The sequence below is a fragment of the Hylobates moloch genome, unplaced genomic scaffold (genome assembly GCF_009828535.3).
Source record: "Hylobates moloch isolate HMO894 unplaced genomic scaffold, HMol_V3 SCAFFOLD_4, whole genome shotgun sequence".
Classification (NCBI taxonomy): domain Eukaryota; kingdom Metazoa; phylum Chordata; class Mammalia; order Primates; family Hylobatidae; genus Hylobates; species Hylobates moloch.
The window spans coordinates 159,255,319-159,269,485 of NW_026652279.1; the positions used below are offsets into that span (position 1 = coordinate 159,255,319).

General features: G+C 42.1%; 1 protein-coding gene across 3 annotated transcripts in view; it reads left to right on the forward strand.

Annotated features, from left to right (window-relative positions):
* FARP1 (FERM, ARH/RhoGEF and pleckstrin domain protein 1) overlaps nt 1–14,167 on the forward strand; it is a 314,829-nt gene that overhangs the window by 265,033 nt on the left and 35,629 nt on the right. For all 3 annotated transcript variants that reach the window (XM_032151148.2, XM_032151146.2, XM_058438026.1), the window contains exons 14-16: nt 10,954–11,141; nt 12,358–12,447; nt 13,514–13,647. In XM_032151148.2, the coding sequence (XP_032007039.1) occupies nt 10,954–11,141; nt 12,358–12,447; nt 13,514–13,647 (412 nt within the window). The remainder of the gene's footprint in view (nt 1–10,953; nt 11,142–12,357; nt 12,448–13,513; nt 13,648–14,167) is intronic.

Below are 14,167 nucleotides of genomic sequence, written 5' to 3' on the forward strand. Positions count from 1 at the left end.
CAGCTATTGCATGACAAAGCTGAAACTGTAACCTCGTCTCTAGGCTTCACTTTTTTAGTCTTTGTGATATCTTGGTGCAATAGGAGTTTTTTGATTCAGTATTTTAATTTTGGAGAGTCTTATATGAATTAATTCAAATCAGATGTGGAGACTAGTGATCCAAGTAGACTTAGGCAATTACAGGCCATAATAGGTGGGAAGAACTACTTCTTTTTATATTGTGAGGGTTTTGCAGTTATAACACATTTTTGCATAATCTGTTCAGACATAGGAAAAATGTCAATTTGCCATATGAGTGTTTAGTGAAGTGTGAGTTAAACAGAACCAAGTGTGGAATCCCGTGGTTTATCTGTGAAGGTGGTTTGTTCAAATGAATTTTCTTTTTCCCTCTAATTATACAGCAGTCTGATAATGAAATACGATTGAGCCCTAGGTATGAACTTACACAGCCTGTGACAGGAATCGTCAAATGTAAGCATCCCAGAGCAAAACACGCTTCAATCATTATTTTGTGTTGCTTTTTCCTACAGCAGTGATTTTTATCTAAGTATTTTAAGAGCAGTTGATCAATGGCAGTATACTCAGTTCTGTATTGATGAGATTTTTCACTTTAAGAGTTGCTCATAGAGTTTCTCCCTCATTGGCTTTGTACCAGGCAAGCAACTCAATTTCTGCTTCTTGGCCAGTATTTACAAAAGCAGCAATCCTGGTGTAATTAATGGTGCTTATAGTTTGTTTAAAGGCTGTTTATCATACATCCTGATGTGCTGCAAATAGTCACTACTTGCCTCAAGAGGAGCTTGTCCTATGCTAATAAAGATTCCATAACATTGACCAAAGAGTCCGTTTATACATTCTTTGAGCCTGGTGGAGCACGTTTGCTGAGGTGATGTGGTCTCCCCAGTGTCACTGTGAAGAGCCCAGTCAGGAAAAGCCAGCAGCATCTACCCTGCCACCCTCCAAGCCTTCTGACTTTGGGGAGACTCCAGTCCCCCAGGTCTTTACCCAGCCTGCAGATCTCATTCTAGCTTAAGAAGGGCATGCGTGTGCATGAAGTTGAACTAAGAGTGGAGGAAGGCCAGAGGTAGGGTTGGGTGTGATACTAGGTAGCAGATATTAGAGACTTCTGAATGCATTCAGATTTCCAAAGGGTTTCCTGAGACCTCTCAACCAACCTTTCTAGGACAATAGCTAGTGTAGGGGGTCACCTGACTCAACAGGGGACCCAGGCCTTCAGATACCAGCCACTCACTAGCTGCTCTGTGACATGCTGTCTTAAGACCGTGAGTGGAAGACAAGCCCTATATAAACACAAATCTTAAAGCCACTCTTGGCTACTCCGGGGCCTCCTTGTGCTAATATCTTTTGTTGGATATTATTTCAAAATATGTAAATTTTAGACCCTTTTGTGGTTGCCTTTGCTGCCGCTTGTTAAGGGCAAAATAAAAATGCAAGAAATTCCTTTAGCATGAAGAAATGCATTTAATGAGCTCCAGAACTCAAAATAAATGGCTTCAGCTCTTTTAACAGTCATCTGTATGCCATTGACAATATTTTATTAGATAGGCGTTTAATTAGAGGAAGTCTGTGGGCCAGATTCTTCCCTGCATGTGTGATTCATATTTGGGAATTTCTGATTTATCTCCCCCAATTGTGCCGTGTGGCCTGCACTTAAAATGTAAGTAATTCTGATTTTATTCTCAAGAACTTACTTGAAGATTCAAGCCAAGCAATGCTGAAAAAAGCGAGGCCTGAGAAACTAAAACACAGCACGAGCCTCTCAAAATTTCCACCAAATATACAAAATCCAGTCGGCTCTGAATGTGCATCAGAAACTCAACTTTGGTTATTAGCCCTGGAATTTGGTTCCAAAAACAAAAAATTTGGTTTTGTTTTCAAGCAATTTCTAAAGGAAGAAACAATGTAAATATTAATCTGTCATTTTAAATGTTGTTGAAACCGCCGTGAGTGTGCACACAGCTCTCTGTTTCATACCTGTTATCACTATTCACATGCTTTCACTCCACTGTTTCTACTTAAAGCATTATTCCATATTTCAGCACAGAATGACTTTGGTGAAACTGTAGCTGTTAGTGAGTAATTGGGTTACAGGCAGACCCAGCCTTAAATGAACAAATCTGGGTTCCCTTAACTGTCAGGTTTATGTGGTTTTATTTGCTTCTATCTGGATCCCTTCTCTTTGCCTGGGACCTTATTCTGATTAGCTAGAATTTTAAGAGCTCTTAGAGTTAACATTCTCCAGAAAGACTTTTTTTCTCTGGACTTTCTCTTTTATGGTCTATAAACATTTCTCCTCTGATGGTCATGGGCTTAGTTCTAAGACTGGCCTTCCTCTAGTTTGATGGTATGAGTCTGTTCTGTTGCTACTAAATTTTACAAATTGAACTGCAGAAGAGTCTTTCTAGGTAATCCCTGTAACAGAGCAAGTTTCTTTGAACCCTAGTCATGTATGCCTACTGTTCCATTATTGGAACGCTAAGCATGTGGGAGTTATTTATATCTTACTGCTCAAAGTCATCTTCAAGGTGTGATTACAAAAATTCAAAAAATTACAACCTCAGTCATAAATTTAAAGAGGTGGCCATTTAAAAATAATCCGTTGCTACCATTTCCGCTTAAAATAGTAGCTCTCTGGTGAGTTTTATATTGGCTATTGGCTCTCTGTTAGCCAAGCCCGTAAGAGCATATGGAGAGAAAGGTACCATTGAATGAACTTCTGTGAGCAGCATAAAGACATTTACTCTAACAACATTAAAGAATTTACTGGTACTAGTTTTTTTTCCTTGTTTTATTCCATCTGTTTCTGTTTAATCGAGTGAAACTTAGTAAAAATGGTGTCTGTAGTGAGCACACGTGCACACCTCTCCCAGCTGTTGGGATTTAAAATGAAGCTGTGACTTTTAGGCCAAAATTAACGTGACACTTAATATAGCAGTTTTCTTTCTATTAAAAAATAATGACAAAAAGCACACACACACACACACACACACACACACACACACGCACACGCACACAATCTCTATGATGATTTGGCCTGGAGTTGTAGACATCAAACATCAAAAGTGGCCTGGTGCTAGCTGTTTGGATATATCCTTGAAAAGGGCAACTTTGTCATTTCCTACAGTAACCTAGAGAGAGATTTCCAAGCATTTCACCATGAACAGAAATGGTAAATGCTGATTTATTGTGCCATATGTGTGTTTGAGAGGAGGGGAGATAGCGTCTTGTTTTGAAAAAAGTTCTCGCTTCATAAAATAAATAGCACACCACTTCAAAAAAAAAAAAAAAAAAAAAGACAAAACCTCAAGCAGGAGGAACTTTTTTTTTTTAACCCCTAGTGAAAGCAATTAAACACCTTGGTAGACACTAGGGAAGAATTAGAAAATCTTCTTTTCCTGAAAGCTTTAAACATTGAATAGACTGTGATTTGTTCAGGATCTTTTTGGTGTGGATTGGCCACTCGACACGGACATCACAGCATGGTAGCCTCGAAACCAAGCCTTCCAGCATCTTCCCGGCACCCGGTGTTGGAGTGTTACTTGGAGTGGAGGCAGTGCATTTGCATCTTCATGTGGTCTCCAGATCAGGTTACTCTGATTTGTCTTGGAGTGGCTTTCTGTTTGAAAGTAGGGAGGATTAAAAATCAACTGTTGCCGCGGGATATCTGATCTCCATGAGTAGTTGCAGCCAGTCTAAAAGGTTAACTCTACAGGGCCGGCACCACCAATGCGGTCATGGAAAATCGTGCTGTGAGATACTTGAGTGTGCTGCTGGGGCCAGGTGCAGCAACTGCAGAATGTTGAGGAGTGAGGAGTAGTTAGAAATCACTGCAACATGGAAAAGCACACAGACCAAGGACGCTAAAGAGCGAGCGAGGACCACCGGGCAGGTGTGTGTGTGTGTGGAGTAAAAAGCATCAGACAGTGATTGACTCCACTTTTGAGTGAGATGTGGAGGCGGTAGTGGTGTGGGGATTGTGAGGGAGTGAGTCCGCTTTATTATGAATCAGGATTGATAGCTGGCCTTAAAGTGGGAAATGATGGAAGGGTCACTTAGGAGCCTGCAGTGGCATGGTGACCAGTCTGTTATTACTCACAGATGTCCTTTTCTGACTCTTGAAACCAAGCTAACAACACCTTTTTTTTTCTGGGCCTCAAAGTTTCTTTGTAGGAAGTAAAGCATTTGTCACTTTCCCTGCAGTGATTTATAGAAAGACCGAAGATAGGTCTTCCTTAGTTAAGGACGCACACTGGCTGCTCGCTCCAGAAGCACCAAGAATGGCTGATGGATAAATCCCTTACCCTTACTCACGTTTCTGCCTCCTAAGGTTGCTGTGAAAACCTAACTAACCAAACCTCACCAGCTTGGCCTATATTATTAATCAAATTCCCCTCTGTTCTCTCTGTGTGTATATTTAATACTGTAGATAATATGTTTTGTTTAAAATTTCTAATACACCAAATTAATTTGAAATAGAAAAGGCTGGGGACTTCATTCTCATTTTTGTCATTTGTTTAATCAGTTTGGGAAAACATTTTCCGTTGTTCCATTGTATGCAGTGTCTTGTCAGCATGTACCTATCTAGGAGAAAAGGCTTTGTTTTCAGCGTTCCGTCTTTACCCTCAAAGCATGGTGTAGCTTCTGTTCCTGCACTGTTGGAGCACTGTCTGATGTCCTTTTTTTTTTTTTTTTTAACACTGCTGAATACCAATTTGTACTTGGAATACCTCTTTCCTCTAGAATACAGTGATCCTATTCCCCAAACTGCAAGCTTTCATGTGGAAGCGTCCTAAGTGATCATCCTGGGTGGTGCCGTATTTCACTAAAATGGGAAAACAAGAGGTGAACTTTGCTCTTCTAACAAGGCCTGCACTTTATACTTTGGGCAGTGCATGGGAGAAGGGGGGCCCTTGGAGGTGAGCAGGATCACTGTAGCTAGAGGAGAGGTCTCACTGAAACAGAGCGCATCTGTGACTGTAGCTTGCATGGAGAGCCTAGACAGCTGACCATGGATTTGCCTTTGTGTTTTGAATGGAAACATCTATTTAAATGGGGATAGAAACCTTTACCTGTGTCATATCTATAAGAGAATTTAGCTTATAGATATGTAGATACGTGTGTGTGTTGCTGGGTGGGGAAGTAGGTGGGAATGTAGAGAAGGCCTCACCTGACTTGGTCCCAGTTAGCTTCTGATGGGCAATGAGCTGTTTTTCATTTTAATGGGCACCCAACATGTAAGTTCTCACAGATGCTGTCTGGTTTCTTCTTCTCTCGATGGCGGAAGAATGCAGTACGTCAATAAAGCATGGACTCATACCATTGGGAAGAATGCTGGCTTCTCCAGTAACAATGAGCTTGGTGGTTCTTTGAGCATGGAAGGCCAAGCTCATGTCACAGTGTATGCACGGTATTAATATCTCTTGTTGATCTAAACTGAAGGGGCTTTTACTTGTCCTAACAGGTATCATGCTGTTAAAACTGTCCATTGTAACTGTTGTTTCCCACTGATGGCTGAAGCTTTGTCCTGAGTACAAGATGGTATTTTTCATTGGTACGAAGCACCATGTTCCCAACCCAAACACTGCCTCCACCACCACCACCACCACCACTACTACTACCATTACCACCACCATCACCACCACTGTGTTCAAACAAAGCAGCATTCTCCTATGTCTTTTCCTCCTAAGTAAGAACAGGGTAGCACATTCATTTTTCCATTAGTGCATTTCAATTCTTTTTCTGCAAGTTGCATTGCTATTGCTTTTCTGAATTGCTTGATGATGAACTGTGAAGCTGATGCTTAGCTGCTTGTGAAACTTTCCTTAAAGGAACTAGGTCTAAGAAGCACACATACATTACCCTCAACAACCTCAGGTATCAAGAAGAGGAACACACTGCTAACATGGGTAATCCTATAACCTGGCTTTTCTTGTGGAACTTTGTAATTTCTATAAAATACCGCCAGCTTTGCGTATTCCACTGAGCGGGGCCCCAACTTAGATATCAGACGCTAGTGAGTCCTGCCTGTTCAGGAAGCTACCTATTATTCAGCATAATACTGCCCTTTTCTTGATAACTGGCTTTCAAATGGGATAATCGCTAGAGAGGCTTCATTGTATCCTCTTAGAGCATATGGATTTAAATAGAGCCTTTCAAAAGAATAGATGAAAACCTACATCTCTAATATATTTCCTGCTTGGGCCTTTTGAGCATATTCTGGGCACATAGAGATAAAATCTCCTATATTTTAGAACAGAATAAAAGAAGACAAATTATGGTAGATAAGTGGCACCCAGAAGATTGCAAAATAAATAATTTTATTTGGGGGAATATTGAAGAAAAAGCATAGAAACTTTTTTATAATTGCACTTTAAAATTTTGGAAAAAAAATTGAGAATGTAATCAATAGTCTCATTTTTGTCAGTATTCTCTCAAATATTAGCTATTTAATAAACATATCTTGGATTACTGTTTTTTAATTGTCAGTTTTTCTAGTTTCCCCCTTTACAGGAAAAAATAATACCTATGTAGTTAAAAACTGGAGACCAATTTGAAAAACAGGACAGGTACAGTTAAGTACTAGAAATGCCATTTTTATCACTTGAAAAATAGATTAGAAATGTTTTTCTCTTCCCAGAATTGTGTGAGTTTGTGTTGAAGCCTTGAATATGGGTACATGGTTAACAGGCAGCTTGTGCCCAATCCCAAAGCGGGAAGAAAGGCCTGGCTTTGGCTCATTGATGATAAAAGTCTCCTCCCACTGCCTTTCAGCAGCTCTGCCGAAGAGCTGATCAAGATGCTACAAACCCAGCTTCCCCAGAACGGCCAAGAGGGAAGAATGATGAGCGTGTTTTAAATTACAGAGAGAGAGCAGTGCAGGCAGTTTCTGGGCTGGGTGATAAATTGAAATCCATAAATATAGCAGTGCTAATTTGAAGTTCCATAATTGTTTGTGCCATGAGAACGTGTACGTTTGAAAGGATTTTATAAAGCAATTACTAGAAATGCCTCCCTTGAGAGCTGTATGACTGGAGGCGTTTTCAGTCCAAGGGGGGCAGCATAAACTCAAACCTCTTCTAGATGAATGGCAGGGTGGCGGGAGGGGTCTTGAAATCGCGGGGAAGAGGTGAAGGATTTGAGAGCTACCAACCTGACATCTAACTGAATGCCTAAGAAATTGCAGGGCAATTTCAGGAAATAGGAAAAATAATTTTGGAAACATTCGAAGCCTCCAGGCTTTCAGTGTGTGACTGATCTTTTTTCTAATCTCTTTAAACTTCTTTCCACCTATTGCCTTAATAGCAGGTGCTTCCTCTTAGGGTCCCCCCAAATTATTTACCTTGAGCTCCCTAATGAAAGAAATTACTTTGCATTAATTTGTCATAAAGGGAGAAGTGTTAGAAATACCAAGGCATTGATAATTTCATGGAGTAGCAATGAATGTCAGTCACAGTTTCCTCTCCCCGTTGCCCGGGGCTGTGCCTTCAAAGCAGGTGACAGACTGCAAGGTGTAAACAAGCTTTATAATGCCATATAAATCAAACCGGGCTCATTTTACCTAACAACAGAAACATGTTTGTTTGCTTTTTTGTAAAATGGACTACTTCAGTGAAAATTGATTCCACATAGTTCTAATAACTCTGTGACCTTGGACACTGGCTTTTTATAGACACAGCTCTTCACACCTGCTGGTGTGGACACCAGTTTGTACAGACTGTTGTCACACACCCTGGCTCAAAGTCAAAAGAGAATTTTAATTACTCATCAAGCTGCCAAATTCTACTAATTGCCCCCTTGTCAGCATATTTCATTAATTGCCGAAAGGTAAATGAGTTAGTATTTTGTTTGGACCACGTCACCTATACGTTTTCAAAGCCTCGGATTGTTTATCTTGCAAGGAGAGAAGGGGCCTCTTCTCCACAGATGCAGCTCAAATTAGCAAAACTGAACTGTAGAGTTTCAGGCCTTTCCCTTCCTTAAAATGCTGATAGATTTCTAGACCAGACTGCTTGATATTTATTGGCTTATTGGTCTTGCTGTTTAAACACACCCATCGCCCTTTCTTTCTTAAGCCCTATAAGCGAAGCTGGAGTAGCGTCTTGGGAAAAAGCCAACTGACCACCCTAATTTTGTCATTCCAAGTCTGCAGAGTGCACATATTAAGTAGTTGTTTCTGACATCTTTAGGCTACATGAGTGAAATGCAGCAAGCCTTCCCCTAGCAGCCTGCGGGCTGATCCTGAGCTGTTCCCTACTTTAGGTACACAGGTGACCCTGAAGTTCCCACCCAGCCCTCTGTTTTCTGAGTCCTGTCTCCGCTGTAGCACAGTGGGGATTCTTCTGAACCGTGGCACGCCTTCTTGGCGGGGCAGGCTTTCTCGTGGAACCATAGTCTGTTACCTCATTTCTTCCAACTGCTCTGTCCCCTAAATGTAAGTGTTCCCAGGTGCAGTGCAGCAAGGGTGCTTGCTGTTGGCCTCTGGGAGTGGAGGTGGCTGTATCGGAGTGTGCGCACCCTACTTTTCCCTTGTCACGAGTGGTAGTTCATTTCCTCGCTGTTGCCGGGTGCTGTCCAGGGCCTGCTAGTTGCTATTTCCTTGCCTCCGCTCCCCTTCCCACTAGCCTTCTAACTACCTTTTATTCTCGGCTCCAACTCTTTCAATGATGAGGCGAATGCTTTTTCTGTTCCACGTCACTGCAAAGTCAAGGTCCAGCATGCTCTCACTTATAACTGCCTCACCCGATCTCACGCACAGTGTGAGAGCTGAAGGTAAGCCCCAAATGTTGCCAGATTATGGTGGACAACTAAAAAACAACTCTCCAACAGCAACTCACAAATGCATGAAATGTTTTAACCTCTAGACAGACTGCCAGAATTTCTCTTTTCTAATTCCTATTTGTAGTGATAACATTTTTCTTTTTGTGATTTTTTTTTTTTTAAAAAGAATAGTGTAGTACCTTGAAACAACTGCAGTTCTAACTCATTGTCACCATTTCTGTTTGACAAGTTCCACTTCCTTTGCAATTATTGTATTTAGTTGTGCACTAGTGTCAATAAAATTGACATTTGTGAAGCAATTTCTGGCCTTTTTCTCCGGGGTTTTCTGGGTCTGGTGGTGTTTCGGGTGATGGGGTCTTTGTCTAACACAGGCTTCATGTTAGTGAGGTATATTAAAAACATGAGGATTTAAAAGCAGAGGGATTTTAAAAATTCGAGCTTACTGAATCTGCCTTTTCCTCGCATTTTCTAATCTTGTTATCCAGGGATCATTGCACTAACCAGTAGTCCGTGGGCAGGATGTCTGCCTTTTGCCATTCTCCAGGTACAGTGGATCTTCCTCCACTGTGTCGGCGGTGCCGCTGACTGCTCAACCTGGCACCAAGGGTGGGGGCTGGTGGGGGTTTCTCCAGGGTTCATTTATGCTGGGATCCAATTCACCGCCCTTACTTCATCAGCCCCATTCTAGGTAGGCTGTTGTATCTTGTAATTCCAGAGTGCACATGCACGACTCCAGAGGGTGAGAAAGATGACAGGAAAATGGGGGTGCTCCCAGAAAACCGCCCTCCACCTTTTCCCTTAGAGATCTTCAGCATACCGAGTAGCAGCGAGCCTGAAACTGTAGACTGAGAAATTGAGAAAGCGCTGACTTTGTCTTCCCTTATCGTGGTAGTAGACAGGACTGCAGTTTATTTTAACTTTGCTTACCTCATATTAGCTTTAGCAAATCTGCTTTGCTAGTATAAATATAAGTGTTAGGCAAAAACACTTAGGTTAGAAGTATATTCTGAAACATCCCATGTAGCTTTGGTGGGTTGATATACAGATATTTGCAAAAGTATATTGGCAAAGAGCGTCCTATATATATCATCTCCCTTGGCTGACTCATAGCGGGTAATATATGCTTTTTTTTTTTTTTTTTTTTTTTTTGAGACAGAGTCTCGCTTTGTCACCCAGGCTGGAGTGCAGTGGCGCGATCTCAGTTCACCACAACCTTCACCTCCCTGGTTCAAGCAATTCCCCTGCCTCAGCCTCCCAAGTAGCTGGGATTGCAGGCACCCGCCACCATGCCCAGCTAATGTTTTTGTATTTTTGGTAGAGATGGGGTTTCACCATGTTGGCCAGACTGGTCTCAAACTCCTGACCTCAGGCAATCCGCCTGCCTCAGCCTCCCAAAGTGCTGGGATTACAGGAGCGAGCCACTGCGCCTGGCCACATTTTCATATTACTATGGTATCCTTTCTCAAGGACTCATGGTGCCCTGTCACTTTTATCTCATAAAGGGAAATTGTGATAATATAATGACGTCTGGTTTTGCATGTTGAAGTGATCACATATGCCTGTAATGTGATGCTAGTGTTTCTGTCCCAAACAGTGAGAGACATGGAATGACATCACCAGGTATAACAAGCTTGCTTCTGTTCTTTGTAGAATGGGGAGTTAGTTGCTTGACCTTTCTGTTAGCTGTGACCCATTGTTACGGGACGTAGTGTGTCCTAAGTACACCAGTTGCTTAGATGCCTGTTAGTATAGTTCTATTTTCTAATCATTTCCCCACGTCTCATTGTGACATAGACACTGTGTCTTTCTTGAGTAATTCTTAGAAATAAGCAGTAGTTGGGAGATGAAATTCCTATTTTGGGATACACTATGCTTTTAAGCTATTTTAATTGCTATCTAAGCAGAGTTCTCTATCTTATCATTAATTACATAATGGAGGCTCCATTGAATTATTCATACTTTAGTATCTTTATTAAGGCAGCTTTGACTTAGGAAAAAAAACTAGAAAATAAAGAATCGCTTTAGGTTTGCCATGGGGGGTAGTCAAAGTTCTTACGATTTGAAAAAGGTGAAAGTAGTGAATAGAAATCAGGTCCCAGAAAAAAAATTACTTTTTTTTTTTTTTTTCCTTTAAAACTTCTCATCCCCAAACAGGCTCCTTGACTGGCAGCCCTCACCTTTCCGAGCTGTCTGTGAACTCGCAGCGGGGAGTGGCCCCTGCCAATGTGACCTTGTCTCCCAACCTGAGCCCTGACACCAAGCAGGCCTCTCCCTTGATCAGCCCGCTGCTGAATGACCAGGCCTGCCCCCGGACGGACGATGAGGATGAGGGCCGGAGGAAGGTACAGGGCTGAGGGCTCAAGCGCACGTGTGGCTGTGTGTGCACGTGTGTTTGTGTGAATTTTAAAAACTGTACTAAAATATACCTAAGAGCAAAGGTACCATGTGAGCCATTTTCAAGTGTACAGCTTGGTGGCATTAGGTACATTCATGTTGTTGTGCCACTGTCCCTACCATGCATCTCCGGAACTTATTTTCCCAAACAGAGACTACATCCATTCGTCACTAACTCCTCCTTCCCTCTCCTGCCAGCCCCTGGCCCCCTCGTTCTACTTTCTGTCTCTATGAATTTGCCTACTCTAGGTACCTCACATAAGCAGAATCATCCAGTATTTGCCGTTTTGTGACCGGCTTATTTCACTTAGCATTCTGTCTTCATGGATCATCCATATGTAGCATGCCTGTACAGGATTGCCTGCCATTTCAGGGGTCAGTGATGTCCCGCTGTGTGTATAAACCACACTTTGTTATCTATTCCTCTGTTAATGGACAGTCATGCAGTTCCTACCCTTTGGCTGCTGTGAACATGAGTGTCCAGGTATTTGTTTGAGTCTCTGCTTTGAAGTCTGTTGTGTGTACACCCAGCAGTGGAGTCAGGTGGACTCCTGTGAGAAGTGGGCAAAATGGTGGACAACAGGCGACCTCCTTGCGCTTATTGTTTGTAGAGAAAGCAAGGCTGGATGGCCGGCCTGCTCCACGGTGGGGCTGGCTGCCCACCTGACTGACAGCCGCCAAGGGAGTTCAGGCCGATGATGCTGCCACCAGCTGATCTCACCCCTGTCCCTTTAGACCCAGCTACCATGAGTTCCCACAATGCAACTTCTATGTCATGAACACCAACTCCACTAACGGACATAGGACGAGACAGTTCCTTTTTTTATGTATTTCCTTTGCCTAATTTGAGTCCTTATGCTGATGGTAATTTTTACCTGGAAGGAAACCTTCCTAGACTATATTCTCATCATGGAAATCCATTATCTTAGCCTAGCTCCTTGCATGAAAAGGAGAGTAATTCGTATTTATTCTCTTAACACAAAAAGGAGAATACATTCTTATTTATTCTCCTAACCCAAAAAGGAGAATAAGAATTTTATTTCTTATTGACGCCAGCTAACAAAAGATCACAAGTTAGTAACATATCACTTTAATGAGGACATTCTCCGAGACGTATACTCAGAAATGATTATTGCACTTTGTTTCTTTTGCTGGGTTTTGCAGAGATTCCCAACTGATAAAGCGTACTTCATCGCTAAGGAAGTGTCTACCACCGAGCGAACATATCTGAAGGATCTCGAAGTTATCACTTCGGTACGTGCAGTATTTCCCCAAAAGCATTCGATTACATGATTTATCTCAGCTAATACTCAGCTGTACAGGGGAGGCTGGAGCTAATTAAATGTTGGATTCCCTGACTTCAGTTGAAAGGATTGTGGTCGTAGGGTATAGAAATTAAATGCTAATAGTATATTGGGAATATATGCTATAACATTTTTCATAATGATGATTTTCAAGTACAAAAGAAGGAAGTTCCTAAGGCAGAGAAAATTAAACAATTTACCATCTGTGTGCACCAGTCCAGAACATGTCATGTTTTGCCCACTGCCAAGTATAACTGCTGATTTTTGTTCACGGGAGACCTCGGAGGTGAACAGGAGATTCATTTTATCTTTGATAATAAATTGAGCCTTGTCAGCAAAATCTGCCAGAAGACTGCCTTTTATTATTTTAGTCAGTCCTGCTCAGCCTTGAAAACAAATCCAGGGCATTGCAGATGTCTTCCTGATCCCTGGATTCTGGGAAAGCACTAGCCAATTGGGAGGGAAGTTGGGATCACTGAGTTTCTGTTCCTCTGGGCTGTGGATTGTGTTAGGCCCTTGACAGGTGCTCACTAAGCATTGTGAACCAAGCTCACCTCAACGACAGGAGTGACTTTGTATGAAGGCCATGGCTTTATTCCCAGGTTTGGTCACCTTCATGCCCAGCGTTTTAACAAAGGAACAGAGATGGAAGTTCTTAAAGGAATGAAGCACAGAATACTCAGTGGTCATAAATTAGTGGTTATCCAGTGGATCAGCCAGAATGGAGGTTTTGATTCGAGTAGTTCCCCATTTAAGAGATTTCTCCTGGCTTAAACAGTCAATGGGTAGCAAACTGCAGAAAGCAGTAATAGTCAGATGGATGCTTCTTACCCCGTCTAAGGAAAGAAAGGGGAAGCAGTAAGGCCTGGGCAGCCCCGTGTTCCTGAAATGCCAAGAACCTCGCAGGAAAGCCCTGGCTCCTCCCAGTGCATTTGGCTGCAGGTGACTCTGGAGAAAACTGCAGACACTCGTCATTGATCATTCCACGTGTAAGTGCATCGTCTTCTTACTTCCAGTGGTTTCAGAGCACAGTGAGCAAAGAGGACGCCATGCCGGAAGCACTGAAAAGTCTCATATTCCCGAATTTTGAACCTTTGCACAAATTTCATACCAATTTTCTCAAGGAAATTGAGCAACGACTTGCCCTGTGGTGAGTACATTTCTACTTCCCAGCTACATTCCTCCCTCCCTCTTGCTCGTGTTATTTTTACGTCGTCCCTGGTAAGCAGCAGGCAGGAACAAAGATGAAAGGCAGGAAACTGGCTTACAACAAGCCAGCCTTCAAATGGTTTTCAGTTAAATCCTACATGCGTTCAGATCTCATTTGCAGTTTCTTTCCTTTGGTTTGCAGTTCTTCAAGATGGATTGTTTTCCCTCTCTTACAATGATTATATGATTATCACAAAATAAAGACAGTAATTACTTCTGGAGGGGCATTAGGGATTATAAAGAGTGGGGGCTTAGGAAGGCTTTGAGGGGTGCTGGTAATATTTTACTGGTGCTTGCTTTAGTCTTTTATGAAGTACATATATGCCTTGTGCAGTTTTCTGTATTCTATCCAGTGTTTAAAACATGCTTTGTAAAACAGATCTATGTGGTATGTGCATGCACACACACACACACACACACACTTTTACCTTACCTTGAATTATCATAAGGATCTATTTTAA